General features: G+C 41.3%; 1 protein-coding gene across 2 annotated transcripts in view; it reads right to left on the bottom strand.

The window, feature by feature from the left end:
- The window catches only part of Rbm6 (RNA binding motif protein 6), a 123705-nt gene that overhangs the window by 94473 nt on the left and 13939 nt on the right, over window positions 1–15293 (bottom strand). Inside the window, exons 2-3 of one of the 2 annotated variants that reach the window (XM_045136714.1) lie at window positions 11135–11244; window positions 1014–2289 (exon numbers count right to left, since the gene is read on the bottom strand). In XM_045136714.1, the coding sequence (XP_044992649.1) occupies window positions 1014–2289; window positions 11135–11178 (1320 nt within the window). In that variant the 5' untranslated portion in view covers window positions 11179–11244. Of the gene's footprint in view, window positions 1–1013; window positions 2290–11134; window positions 11245–15293 lie in introns of those variants that run through there. The other variant, XM_045136717.1, reaches the window with a different exon arrangement.

Below are 15293 nucleotides of genomic sequence, written 5' to 3'. Positions count from 1 at the left end.
ACTGTAAGCCTTATATTTGGCCAGCCAGGAAAATGAGCCAACAGGTGCAATAGTGGCACGTCTGTTATGGGGGAAACCAACTGCCCTCTAATTTGACTGGAGGCCACCACACCCAGCTAGAATTTAACTTTTGAGGGGGAAAAAAGCCTCCTATAACTAAATAACCTTATCTCCCAGTTATGTCCATTGTCTAGCCTAATTATCAACAGTGTCTCCATTTACTATAGAAAGCAACCTGATTTGGACAAAAATTATACAGTTATCTAGATCTAACATTCTCAAAACCTATTATTTGATTACTATTTTACAGCACTTTGTCATGATTTTGGAAAGTATTCTCTGAATGAATTTAAGAAGGAAAATAAGTCTAAATCACAGAACTGCAAGTGCAGATGTGAGAACCAACTCCCTGAGACTGATACCTTAAAACTACATCATCTCACAACACTTAAAGCAGCTCAATACAACAATAATGACTAAACCTATACCAAAAACATGATCTGAGCTGAAGAAATCTATATTCCTATATTCCACTGTAGAATATAGTTTGCCTTTCCTTTCTTCTTTTGTTTTGAGGCTGGGTGTCAATCTAGCCCATGCTAGCCTTGAACTTTTAAAAATTTTTCTTACTTCAGCTTCCCCATGAGACTTCACACCAGTTCAGTTTGCTTTTTTTTTTTTTTAATTTTTATTTATTTATTTGAGAGAGAGAGAAAGAGAGAGAGAGAGAGAGAGAGAGAGAGAGAGAGAATGGGCGCACCAGGGCCTCCAGCCACTGCAAATGAACTCCAGACACATGCGCCCCCTTGTGCATCTGGCTAACATGGGTCCTGGGGAATCAAGCCTTGAACCTGGGTCCTTAGGCTTCACAGGCAAGTGCTTAACCACTAAGCCATCTCTCCAGCCCTCAGTTTGCTTTTTAATGGCTATGTGAGGACAGCTAGAGGATTAAAGGTCTTGGACTCTACACTTCACCCATGAGGAAAGCCTTATGAACCACCTCATCAACATACCTGAAGGTCCCGTGGTGCATCTCGGGCAGTTTTGCCCTGTGGAAAAGACTTGCTCTGGCCATAGCCAAAAATCTGGCTTCCAGGTAACCTGTGATCCACATCACAGTACTCCATGCTTCTGTAATCAGTGTCTTGTCGACCAAGAAAGTCCAAATCACCTTCTTCTTTAAACAGACCAGCATCTGAACTCTGCTGTTCACTTCCAGAAAGCTGTGGCTTGTCTTGGCCTTGAATTGGACTCTGGCTGTTTTGAAAGTCTGCTGGGGACTCATGTTCAAAAACTACACTTTGTGTTTCTCCTTCTCTTGTTTCTGAATGCTCAAATTCTCCCTTCTGAACACCAAAAGCAGGCCTTTCGACAGTATGGTCATGTGTGGATTCTTCTCTCTTGCTCACATTCATATCTGAATGGTCTCTGTCTTGTGTAGATGGCTGAATGTAATCCAAAATTTTTGGATCCACAGGTGGCATGTCCCTATCTTTAAATTCCATACCAGGTCCCACCTCTCTGCCCCTAAAATCTTGATCAGTCCTGGACCGGTGTCTCCCTCTGAAATCTGTATGTGGTGTATCCCTATTCCTAAAGTCTAGATCAGTAGTACCTGGACCTCGGCCTCTAAAGTCTACCTGTGTTCTGTCTTTATCCCTGAAGTCCAAATCAGATATATCTCTATTCCTGAAATCAGGACGAGATTGGTCTCTGGACCTAAAATCTAAATCTGATAAATCTCTTCCCCTATAATCAGCATGAGATCCATCTCGGCCTCTAAAATCTAAGTCATAAGTGCCTCGTCCCCTAAAGTCAGATGGAGGAACATCCCTATTTCTGAAGTCAATGGTGTGAGCCTCCCTGTCTCTGTAGTTCATATGAGGTGTCTCCCTACTTCTATAATCCATAGGAGTACCATCTCCACCTCTATAATCCATAGGTGGTCCTTCTCTATCTCGAAAATCCCCAGAATGCATGTCCCTATTCCTGAAGTCCAACTGTGATGAATCTCTGCCCTGGAAGTCAGAAGAGGAAAAGTCTCCCCTAAAATCATGTCCAGGTCCCTCCCCTCCTCGATAGTCACCGTGTGGTCCATCTCTAGCGCCATAGCTGAAAGAATGCTCCTCTACATTTGCAAAAGGAGGTCCTGAATGCCCCTGGAAATCAAAGGGAAGTGAATCTCTGCCAGGAAAGTTGCCAGAGTGTCTCTCTTGAGCATGACTCTTAAGGGGAGGAGGAGGATAGTCCCTGTTCCACCCGGGAGCAAACCTTTCTTCTTGGCTCCCACTGTAGAAACAAAGACAGGGTTATTCATATTGTCCAGAGAGTTTGAAATCTACACACCAGCATATTCTTCTCTAATCACAGCACATTCTTCTGTAACATTTGGGGGAAGGGGCAGAGTTCTTTAACAAGGTCCTAGATCTGCAGAAAATAGCAAAATTTTGCTATTTTTTAAAGGCGAAGTGGCGAAGTAAACTTTTATGCTCCCATTTCAGAACACGAGGAAAGTCAACACAAGGTTTCAACATGACTGCTGCAGAAAAAGCTTTCACCCAATCCTGTAACAGGGAAAATCCGCAATACCAGATAAGCTAACAATGGTAATATGCTATAAAAATTCTCATTCCCGGGCTGGGGAAATGGCTTAGCAGTTAAGATGTTTGTCTGCGAAGCCTAAGGACCCACGTAAGCCAGATGCACAAGGAGGCACATGCTTCTGGAGTTCGTTGCAGTGGCTGGAAGCCCTGATGCACTCATTCTGTCTTTCTCTCTATCTGCTTCTCTCTAATAAATAAATATTTTTTTAAAATTCTCATTCCATACAGCCAGAGAATATAGAATACCAAGATCATGAAGATGATTCCTACATACTATTTTTTAAATTTAATTCTTCAAATTTATTTGTGTGTAGGGGGTGAGAGACAGAATGCCAGATACTTGGGGTTTGGCTTACATGACAGGCTTGGAAATTGAACCTGGGTTAGCAGGCTTGGCAAGCAAGCACCTTTAAGCACTGGCCATCTTCCTCAACTCCTCCCATTAGATTTTTTATATTTTCTTTTTCTTTGGTTTTTCCAAGTAGAGATTTTCTTCAGTGCAGGCTGACCTGGTATTCACTATGTAGTCTCAGGATGTCTTCAAACTCACTACGACACTCCTAAGGGCGATTTTTTTTGTTGTTTTTTTTGAGGTAGAGTCTCACTCTAGCCCAGGCTGATCTGAAATTCACTATGTAATCTCAGGGTGTCCTCTAACTCACGGAGATCCTCCTACCTCTGCCTCCTGAGTGCTGGGATTAAAACCGTGCACTAGCACACCTGGCAGATTTTGAGACAGGGATTCTCTGTGTAGCCTTGTTTAGCCTGAAACTTGCTTTGTAGGCTAGGATGGTTTCAAATATGCAACAATCTTCCTGTCTCTGCTTCCTTAGTGCTGGGATTATTTGAGCCACCATGCCATGCCTTGTTTTGTTTTGTTTTGGTTTTGGTTTTTCAAGGTAGGGTCTCACTCTGGCCCAGGCTGTCCTGGAATATGTAGTCTCAGGGTGGCCTCAAACTCATGGCGATCCTCCCTCTGCCTCCCAAGTGCTGGGATTAAAGGCGTGCACCACCATGCCCAGCTTGCCATACCTTGGTTTATAAAATTTTTTGCAATAAATTTCAAAATGTGTTTTTCTCATTACTGTATTCAAGAGTGATATTCCAAAACATTTTATTGCATCTATTGCATGGAAAACAGCCACTCAAAATGGATGCAGATCAAAAATAAAGAAAAAGTGTGACAGTAAATCATCATCACTAAAAGGAGCACACCAGCTCTGGCTGTATCTAAATCCCAGTTCTACAATGGCTCCACCTAGAAGTGCTCTCAGCTGGGTCCTATTATTATAACTACCCAAGAGTATCACAGAGCATGAATCATGCCAGGCCACAAAGCTTGTTGTCATCTAAGCCTAGCAACAGCATCCAAGTGTTTAAAGCTGAAAGGGACTGAGAGGACAGCAATAGGTCTTTAGGTATCTCCATGTTCCAAATGAAGAAGTTGACATCTCTGATCCTAATGCCTCAAACTCATTTATTTTTAAATGTATTTTTGTTTATATATTTGCAAGGGTTAGGGAGAATGAATGAATAAATATAGGTGTGCCAGGGCTGCTGCAAACGAATTCCAGATGCAAGTGCCACTTTGTGCATCTAGTGAATACATGGGTGCTAGGGATTTCAACCTAAGTTGGCAGGCTTTGTAAAGCAAGTTCCTTTAACCACTGAGCCATCTTTCCAGCCCTCAAACTAACTTTTAATCACAATAAAATCTTTTGAAATTATGCATAGTATTAAAATCACTTCTCTAGTAACAGAACTCAAGAAATAAACAAGAAATGTCAGTGTAATTAATTGTAACATATTCTTTTAAATAAATTGATTTATTGATGAGAAAAAAAGAAAGTAGTAAACAAGAGCTGCTCATTCTTTCATACTATTAAACATCTTCCCTTTGCCAAATCAAGGCAATCCTCTTACCTCTGCCTCCCAAGAGGTGGGGTGCGGTGACACAGACCTTTAATCCCAGCACTTGGGAGGCAGAGGTAGGAGAATCACAGTGAGTTCAAGGCCACCCTGAAACTACATAGTGAATTCCAGGTCAGCCTGGGCTACAGTGAGACCCTACCTCCAAAAACAAAAAATCAAAAGTCAACTGATTGAGTTATTCAGTTCAAGAGAAAAGTTATAAAACCAAGCCCATTCTTAAAGCAACAGAAAATTAACATTAGGGGCTGGAGAGGTAGGTGGGGTTAGCAGTTAAGGCATTTGCCTGTGAAGCCCAGGTGCTATTCCCCAGTACCCACATAAAGCTAGATGCAAAAGGTGGAATGTGTATCTGGAGTTGGTTTTCAGTGGCTAAAGGTCCTGCTGTACCCATTCTCTCTCTATCTGCCTCTTTCTCAAATAAATATTTTTGCTGTTCCTTTTTGGCTTTATTTTGTTTTACAAGGTAGGGTCTCACTCTAGCTTAGGCTGACCTAGAATTCACTATGTAGTCTCAAGGTGGCCTCTAACTCATGGCGATCCTCCTACCTCTACCTCTCGAGTGCTGGGATTAAAGGTGTGTGCCACCATGCCTAGCTATATTTCTTTCTAAAAATAATTTTTTTAAGACGGGCGTGGTGGTACACACCTTTAATTCCAGCACTCGAGAGGCAGAGGTAGGAGGATTGCTCTTAGTTCAAGGCCATGCTGAGACTACATAGTGAATTCTGGGTTAGCTTGGGCTACAGTGAAACCCTACCTCGAAATAAATAAATAAATACAAATAAAAACCTTATTTTCCCTTTCTTATTAAAAGAAAAACTCAATTTCTTTAAAAATTTATTTATTTATGAGAGTGTGTGAGAATGGGTGCATCAGGGCCTCTAGCCACTGCAAACGAACTCTAGATGCATGCACCACCATGTACATCTGGCTTACATGGGACATGGAGAGTCAAACCAGGGTCCTTAGGCTTTGCAGGCAAGCACATCAACTGCTAAGCCATCTTTCCAGCCCCTCAAATTCTTTTAAGCAAACCTTATAAACTATGCAGTGTTTCCACATGAGAATGTATTTCCTAAACCCCACAATTTGTGATTTTTCCCCTCAGTAAGCTTAATAATTCATCCCTCTTGAGACTATCTTTATAAAGTATTTGTCAGAGGTAGTATAGAACCCAAATCTTGGGGTTCATACAGAGAGGGACCCATCCTGAAACTTAAAATCCTGCATCACAATATATTGAATTCCAGATCTAGCCTGGGCTGGAACAAGACCCTACCAAAAAAAAACAAAAAAAAAAACAAAAAAAAAAAACAGACTTAGGAGCTGAGTACATAGCATAGAGGTAAAAGCACCTGCCTATCATGCACAAATCCCTGGGCTGAATCCCCAGCCCCCACTAATCAACACACACACACAAACACACACACAATCCTAAAAAATAATTAAGAAGAAACAGGGGCTGGAGAGATGGCTTAGCAGTTAAGCGCTTGCCTGTGAAGCCTAAGGACTCCAGTTCGAGGCCTGATTCCCCAGAACCCACGTTAGCCAGATGCACAAGGGGGGGGCATGCATCTGGAGTTCGTTTGCAGTGGCTGGAAGCCCTGGCGCGCCCATTCCCTTTCTATCTGTCTCTTTCTCTCCCTCTCTCTCTGTCACTCTCAAATAAAGAAATAAAAATGACAAAAAATATTTAAAAAAAAAAAAAGAAGAAACAGCACTTTAGATTCAGGTGTTATAGAACATGCCTGTACCAGCACTCTAGATGCTGGAAAAAGTATTTTTTTTAATCCTAGAAATAGCCTAAAGGATCTAGAAATGCAAAAGGGGGGCTGGAGGGACGGCTTAGCAGTTAAGGTATTTGCCTGCAAAGCCAAGGGACCCAGGTTCAATTCCTCAGGACCCACGTTAGCCAGATGCACAAGGGGGTACATGCGTATAGAGTTCATCTGCAGTGGCTGGAGGCCCTGGTGTGTCCATTCTCCCTTTCTCTCACTTTATCCCCCTCTTTCTGTGTTAAATAAATATAAAATAATAAAAATTTTAAAAAAGAAATGCCTAAGCCAGGTGTGGTGGCGGACACTTTTCATCCCAGCACTCATGAGGCAGAGGTAGGAGGATCGCCATGAGTTTGAGGCCACCCTGAGACTACATAGTTAATTCCAGGTCAGAGTAGGCCAGAGTGAGACCCTACCTAAAAAAAAAAAAAAAAAAAAAAAAAAAAAAAGATGCAAAAAGGATTGCCCATAAATACAAATAAGAGAATTGATTATAATCAAAATCTTTTAAAATATTAAATACAGGAAAATATTTTAAAAAATATATAAGTAATGTTAAATAAAAGCCCATTGATTTATACTAGAGTTTGACAAACTTTTTCCATAAACAGCCAGAGAGCAAATTTATTGGGCTTTGAGGAATATAGTCTATATTACAATTATTCAACTCTAGCATTGCAGCATGAAAAAAACTATAAACAATATGTGAATAAATTACCAGTTAAGTTCCAATAAAACTTTGCTCCTAGTACTCAGGAGGCTAAAGCAGGAAAATTCCAAGTACAAGGCCAACCTAAATAACACAGAGACAGTGTCTCAAAACGCAAGCTTTATTTACAAACATGGTTCTATAGTTGGGTGACTACTGATGTAGAGCTCAGTATTCTGAAAGCAAAAGCATACCCAGATCTCTACCACTGACCTAAAGGCACCTGTACAAAAATTAAAGACTCCTGCCAGGCGTGGTGGCACACGCCTTTAATCCCAACACTCAGGAGGCAGAAGTAGGAGAATCGCTGTGAGTTCAAGGCCACCCTGAGACCACAGAGTTAATTCCAGGTCAGCCTGGACCAGAGTGAGACCCTACCTCGAAAAAAAAAAAAAAAAAAAATTAAAGACTCATTCATACTTATGAAACACTAGGTTTTACTAAATATCAAATTATTTCTAACATTCTTTCCAAAAATTTCCACTGAAACCCCATGTTTCTGAATAACGAATGAGAACTATTGACTTTAACTGACACCATACAGAATACCAATCCAAATTAAAATTCACTAGTAAGTTTCAACTGGAGCATCAATACTTTTTCCTATGGTTTCTCATCTTTTCTTTAAAAAATGTTTTTTCTGATTTATTTTTTATTTATTTGTTACAGACAGAGAGAGTGAGAATGGGCGTGCCAGGGCCTCTAGCCACTGCAATCGAACTCCAGATGCATGTGCTGCCATGTACATATAACTTTCGTGGGACCTGGAGAATCGAATTTGGGTCCTTAGGCTTCACAGGCAAGCGCCTTAACCACTAAGCCCTCTCTCCAGCCCTGGTTTCTCATCTTAATTTGTATTGTTTTGTTTTTGTTTTGAGGCAGAATTATTGCTCACACTGGCTTGGAAGTCATGGTGTTTCTGCCTTGTCTCTCAAATGCTGGATTATAGGTATGTGGCCTTATGGCCACTTCTGTGGTTTTTTAAAATTAATTAATTAGGGCTGGAGAGATGGCTTAGCGGTTAAGAGTTTGCCTGTGAAGCCTAAGGACCCCGGTTCAAGGCTCGATTCCCCAGGACCCACGTTAGCCAGATGCACAAGGGGGCACATGCATCTGGAATTCGTCTGCAGTGGCTGGAAGCCCTGGTGTGCCCATTCTCTCTCTCTCTCTCTCTCTCTGCCTCTTTCTCTGTCTGTCGCTCTCAAATAAATAAATAAAAATAAACCAAAAAAATTAAAAAAAATAAATAAAATAAAATTAATTAATTTATTTATTTATTTATTTTTGTTTGTTTTGTTTTCAAGGTAGGGTCTTACTCTAGCCCAACTGACCTGGAATTTACTATGTAGTCTCAGGGTGGCCTCAAACTCACTGTGATCCTCCTACCTCTGCCTCCCCAGTGCTGGAATTAAAGGCATGCCCAACTGTGCCCAGCTAATTCTGTGTTTGCTGTTGTTTTCTCTGCCTGTCCTACTTTCTTTTTTTCTTAACATCAATACCCTTTTTTCATCTTTTCTTTGAGACAGGGTTTCACTGTAGACCAGGCTGACCTGGAACTTACTCTGTAACCCAAGCTGGCCTTAAATGCACCATCCTCCTCTGGAGTGCTGAGATTAAAAGTGTGAGCCACTATTGACTGGCTTTTGGTTTTTCATGGTAGGGCCTTGTTCTAGCTCAAGCTAAACTAGAATTTACTATGTAGTTTCTGTGGCCTCCAAGTCCCAGCAATCCTCCTACCTAGCTTCCTGAGTACTGGGATTAAAGGCACACATCATTCCTAAATATGGGCTGCCCCTTTGTCCACTCTTCTTTGCACCCAGTAACCCCAACACTGGCTTAGAAAAGTGCATCCATTCCAGTAGTAAGGAAAAGTTCCGGAATCTAAACATAAATGAGGGAACTTCATGGTGCCTTTATAAATACTTATGCAGAACACATTCCAAGTATGTATTACTTTACTAAAATAGATAAAAGTAAACAAAAACTTTGAGGAGGACAGGAATGTTGATGCACACTTGGAATCAAAACTACTCAGGAAGGTGGGGCAAACAGATCAAGAATTCAAGGCCAAGGCTGGAGAGATGGCTTAGCGGTTAAGGCGCTTGCCTGCAAAATCAAAGGATCCAAGTTCAAGTCTCAAGACCCATGTAAGCCAGATGCACAAGGGAGTGCACACATCTGGAGTTCATTTGCAGTGGCTGGAGGCCCTGTGTGCCCATTCTCTCTCTTTGCCTCTTTCCCTCAAATAAAAAAATAAAGTATATATTTAAGGGGGGGGAAAGAATTCAAGGCCAAACTGGATAACACAGCAAAATTCTATCTCAAAAATAAGAGTGGCGCCGGGGGTGGTGGCGCACGCCTTTAATCCCAGCACTCAGGAGGCAGAGGTAGGAGGACTGTCATGAGTTCGAGGCCACCCTGAGACTATGTAGTGAATTCCAGGTCAGCCTGGGCTACAGTGAGACTCTACCTCAAAACAACAAAATTAAATAAATAAAAATTAAAAAATAAGAATGGCTCTCACCTATAATCCAGCACTTAGGGGGCTGAGGAAGATTGCTATGAACTGATTGCCATCTTAGGATACATACTCAGTTCAGGCCAGCATGGGCTACAAAGACCTTTTCTCAAAAAACTAAAATAGGGCCTGGAGAGATGATTTAGCGGTTGAGTGCTTGCCTGTGAAGCCTAAGGACCCCTCTTCAAGGCTCAATTCCCCAGGACCCACATAAGCCAGATGCACAAGGGAGCACAAGCGTCTGGAGTTCATTTGCATTGGCTAGAGGCCCTAGCTTGCCTATTCTCTCTTTCTCTCTCTCTTGAGGTCTTGGCACACCCATTCTCTCTTTCTCTCTCTCTCTCCCCCTCCCTCTTTCTCTCTCTGTAGCTCTCAAATTAATTAATTAGTTAATTAATTAATTTTAAAAAACTAAAATAGCAGGGCGTGGTAACGCATACCTTTAATCCCAGCAGTTGGGAGGCAGAGGACTGCTGTGAGTTCAAGGCCACCCTGAGACTGCATAGTGAATTCCTGGGCTAGAACGAGACCCGACCTCAAAAAAAAAAAAAAAAAGAAAAACTAAAATGGAAAAAAATATATAGGTATATATATGTTGTGTGCATGTGTGAGAGAGAAAAAGAAAGGAGGGTATGTGTGTGAGGACAATGTTAGCTGTCATTTCTCAGGTACTGAAAGGCACTGGTCTAGAACCTGCCAAAAATACTACACTGGACAGCCACCAAGCCCAACGGATCCACTTGTCTCTGCCTTCCTGGCCCTGAGATTGCAAGAGCATGCCACCATGTCCAGGTTTGTTTTTTTTTTTCTTTTTCTTTTTCTTTTTTTAATGGGCTCCAGGGATAGAATTCAGGTTCCTTTTCTTTTTTTTTTCTTTCTTTCTTTTTTGGTTTTTAGAGGTAGGGTCTCACTCTGGTCCAGGCTGACCTGGAATTAACGATATACCCTCAGGGTGGCCTCAAACTCATATTGAACCCCCTACCTCTGCCTCCTGAGTGCTGGGATTAAAGGCGTGTGCCACCACACCCGGCCAATTTTTTTTTTTTAACCAATTATGCAATCTTCCAAGCCCTGAGTAAATTTTTGTCTTTCAAAAATGTTTTAAGAGGTTGCAAGTGTACATAAGGGCAAGTGTTACTGGGTTCTAACCCCAACTTCACAAACACACACACACAAATACATATGCACGTATGTACAAGCACAAACACAGAGACAAAAACTTTGCATGCTGAGTATGTAATTTCACAATCACTTTGAGACTACATACTAAATTCCAGTCAGCCTGGGCTAGAGAGTAAGACCCTAACTCGAAAAAAAAAAAAAAAGACTAGAAACTTTTAAAATAGTTGGTACTTCTAAAATAAATATAATTAGGGACTGAAAAAACGGCTTAGTGGTTGAGGCACTTGCTTACAAAGCGAAAGGACCCAGGTTCAATTCCTCGGGACCCACGTAAAAAAAAAAAAAAAAAAAAAAAAAAAGGTTATTTCTCCACAAGAAAATATCTGCCTCTATGGTAGGATAAAAGTTATTTATAATATATATTTATCATTAAAATACTTGACAATTTCAGTATTCAAATTTTAGGACTTACCGAAATGGTCCTGTTCTGTTAGCAGATCGAGAATCCCCCCACATCTCTTTCTATGTCAAGAGGGCTTCAATAAGTAGATCCTTTTCCTACCAAACTTTATAGAACAATACCTGTGTAAAACAAATCACACAAAAAATAAATCACTTTACCTTCGAACACAAAGTAAAAGCTAAACCAGTCAACCCTTGCTTGGTTTATCACAGACCACATCAGCATGAACATTTTTAGAGGTCACTTTAAACAATTTCTTAATAAGCCAGGCATGGTGGCTCACACCTTTAATGCCAGCACTTGGGAAGCAGAGGTAAGTATACTGCTAGGAGTTTGAGGCCACCCTGAGACTGCATAGTGAATTCCAGGTCGGCCTGAGCTACAGTGAAACCATCCCTCGAAAAAACAAATAAGGGATGAAGAGATGGCTTAGCGGTTAACTGCTTGCCTGTGAAGCCTAAGGACCCCGGTTCTAGGCTTGATTCCCCAGGACGCACGTAAGCCAAATGCACAAGGTGGCACATGCATCTGGATTTCATTTGCAGTGGGTAGAGGCCTTAGGGCACCCATTCTCTCTATCTCATTCTCTATCACTCCAAAATAAATAAAAATACCCCCCAACAGAAAAAACAAGTAATAAAAAGCAACCCCCCCCCAAAAAAAGGAGGGACTGGAGAGATGGCTTAGTGGTTAAGGTGCTTGCCTGCAAAGCCAAAGGAGCCAAGTTCGACTCCCCAGAACCCACATAAGCTAGATGTACAGTAGGGGACACATGCACCTGGAGTTCGTTTGCAGTGGCTGGAGGCCCTAGCACACCCATTCTTTCACTTTACCTACCTATTTCTTTATCTCTCTGTCTCTCCCTCTCTCAAAAAAACAAAATATTTTTTAAAAAACCATATTCTGGGGAACCACCAATTTTTTAAGGTTTATTTTATTTATTTATTCATTTGAAACAGAGAGAAGGGGAGAGAGAGATGTCCCAGGACCTCTAGCTAGTGCAAACTACTCCAGATGCATGCACCACCACATGGGATCTGGAGAATTGAGCCTCAGTCCTTAGGCTTCGCAGGTATGCACCTTGACCACTAAGCCATCTCTCTAGCCCCACCACAAACTTTTTAGTATTAATAACGTGACAAACTTACTAATTATTTCCTAAGTAATTTTTTCACTACTCTTAGCACTAACCTTATTCTCAGTCCATTTGGTTAATCCCACACTACCTTTTATAGCTAATCAGAATATTTTATCATCCTGACCACAGTGATTGCTTTGAAGACAAGCATGTAATCAAAACAAAGCTGAGAAAATTTTACTGTACCTATTGAAAATTTTTCATATTTACAAGCATTTCTTGAAATGACACCAAAAGCACACTAGATCAGCACCTATATAAGCCAGATGTACAAAGTAGCACAAGTGTCTTGAGTTTGTTTGCAGTGGTTGGAGTTCAAGGCCACCCTGAGACTACACAGTGAATTCCAGGTCAGTCTGGGCTAGAGCATGACCCTACCTCAAAAAACCAAAATAGGGCTGGAGAGATGGCTTAGCGGTTAAGCGCTTGCCTGTGAAGCCTAAGGACCCTGGTTCAAGGCTTGGTTCCCCAGGTCCCACGTTAGCCAGATGCACAAGGGGGCGCACGCGTCTGGAGTACGTTTGCAGAGGCTGGAAGCCCTGGCGCGCCCATTCTCTCTCTTTCCCTCTCTCTGTCTTTCTCTCTGTGTCTGTCGCTCTCAAATAAATAAATAAATAAATAAATAATTTAAAAAAAGAAAAACCAAAAAAAAAAAACCTGCTACTGAAGGCCAGCCTGTGGTACAGAGTGAGACCTTGCCTCAAAATATCAAACAAACAAACAAAAAACACATTGGGCTAGAGAGATGGCTCAGCAGTTAAATGGGCTTCCTTTCTATGTAAGCATGATGACTTCAGGGGGCCTCAGAATGTCCAAGTTAGAATCTCCAGAACCCAGTAAACACCTTATTTGAGCCAGTCTCATTGATCTGGAGCTCTGATGTTTCACATATATATATATATATATATATATATATATATATATATATATGTATATATGTATATATATATGTGTGTGTGTGTATGTATATACATACACACACACATACATACATATATACATATACATACATTTATATATTTATATATTTTTTATATTTATACAAACATATATAGATAGATATAGATATTTTTTGAGACTGAGAGAAAGAGGCAGATACACAAAGAGAGTTGTATGGGTGCACCAGAGCTTCCTGCTACTACAAATGAACTCCAGACACATGTACCACTTTATATATCTAGCTTTACACTGATACTGGAAAAATCATACCCAGGTCATCAGGCTTTGCAAGCCAGTACCTTTAATAACCACTGAGTCATCTCCCCAGCCCTATGGCTTGGATTTGAAATGTTCACCATAAGCACTGATGTTTGAACACCTAGTCCACAACTACTGGCATTGTTTTTAGAGACCTTCCTGGAAGAAGTGGGGGTTATAAACTTGCCTTGCTTCCAGTCCACCCCATGTGAGCAAACTCCCATCCCATACATTCCCTGCCATGATTGACTACATCCCGTAAACCATGAGCCAAAAATAAATTCTTCCCTTAAGTTGCTTCTTGTCAGGCATTTGCATACAGAAATGAGAAAAATAATACATACATAATACAGCAGCTTTCAAAAGACCAAATGATCAGAAGACCTAAATGTACATCAATATATGTACTATTAGGGGCTGGAGAGATGGCTTAGCAGTTAAGTGCTTGCCTGTAAAGCCTAAGGACCCCGGTTCGAGGCTCCATTCCCCAGGACCCACATAAGCCAGATGCACAAGGTGGCACATGTATCTCTCTCTCTCAAATAAAAATAAACAAAATAAATTAAAAAATATATGTACTGTTAGAATACTATGCAGCTCTCAGAAAAACAAATGAGGTAGTAATGTTAATTGAGGGGCCAGAGAGATGGCTCAGTGGTAGAGGCACATGCCTGATATGTTAATTGATGTAAGGACAAGCATTGAGACTCTTACATGTAATCCCATTTAGTTGATCACTTTTTTTCTTTTTTTTTGGTTTTTCAAGGTAGGGTCTCACTCTAGCCCAGGCTGACCTGGAATTCATTATGGAGTCTCAGGGTGGCCTCAAACTCACGGCAATCCTCCTGCCTCTGCCTCCCAAATGCTGGGATTAAAGGCGTGCACCACCACGCCCGGCTTACTTTTTTTTTTTTTTTTTAATACAAACCCCAGACACAGATCTGGCTTCCTTGGGTCCTGGGGAATCAAACCCGGATCCTTTGGCAATGCAGGCCTCAACTGCTAAGCCACCTCTTCAGCCCAATCCCATCATTTAGGAAGCTAAGGTAAAGTAATTGTGAATTTGAGATCAGACTGGGCTACATAGTGAGGCTGATTAAAAAAAATAAAAAAAAAAAGAGGTTGGAAAAGCTTAAGAAACCCAGGTTCAATTCCCTAATACCCACATAAAGCCAGATACACAAGGTAGCACAGACATCTGGAGTTCATTTGCACATGTCCATTGTCTCCCTCTCTCTCTACATACCTCTATCTCTTTCTCTCTCTCTCTCATAAAATAAGTTTTCAAAAAATGAACAGTATGGATGGAGAGATGGCTTAGCAGTTAAGGCATTGGCCTATGGAACCTAAGGACCAAGTTTGATTTCCAGGACCCAAGCATGCCAAATCCACATGGTGGCACACGTGTCTGGAGTTTGTCTGCAGTGGTTGAAGGCCGTGGCATGCCCATTCTCTCTTCCTTTCTCTCTCTCAAATAAATAAAAATAATATACTTAGGAGCCAGGCGTGGTGGTGCACGCCTTTAATCCCAGCACTTGGGAGGCAGAGGTAGGAGGATTGCTCAGTTTCAGGCCACCCTGAGACTACATAGTGAATTCCAGGTCAGCCTGGGCTAGAGGGACACAGTACCTCAAAAAACCAATAAAATAAAATAATAATAACAGTATTTTTAAAAATAAATAAAGGGCTGGAGAGATGGCTTAGCAGTTAAGGTGTTTGACTGTAAAGCCAAAGGAACAAGGTTCGATTCCCCAGGACCTATGAAAGGCAGATGCACATGGTGGCACATGTGTTTGCAGTTCGTGTACAGTGGCTAAAGGCCCTGAAGTGTCC

This window comes from Jaculus jaculus, chromosome 17 (assembly GCF_020740685.1).
Source record: "Jaculus jaculus isolate mJacJac1 chromosome 17, mJacJac1.mat.Y.cur, whole genome shotgun sequence".
NCBI classification, from domain to species: Eukaryota; Metazoa; Chordata; class Mammalia; order Rodentia; family Dipodidae; genus Jaculus; species Jaculus jaculus.
This window is presented reverse-complemented; position numbering and strand designations above follow the sequence as displayed.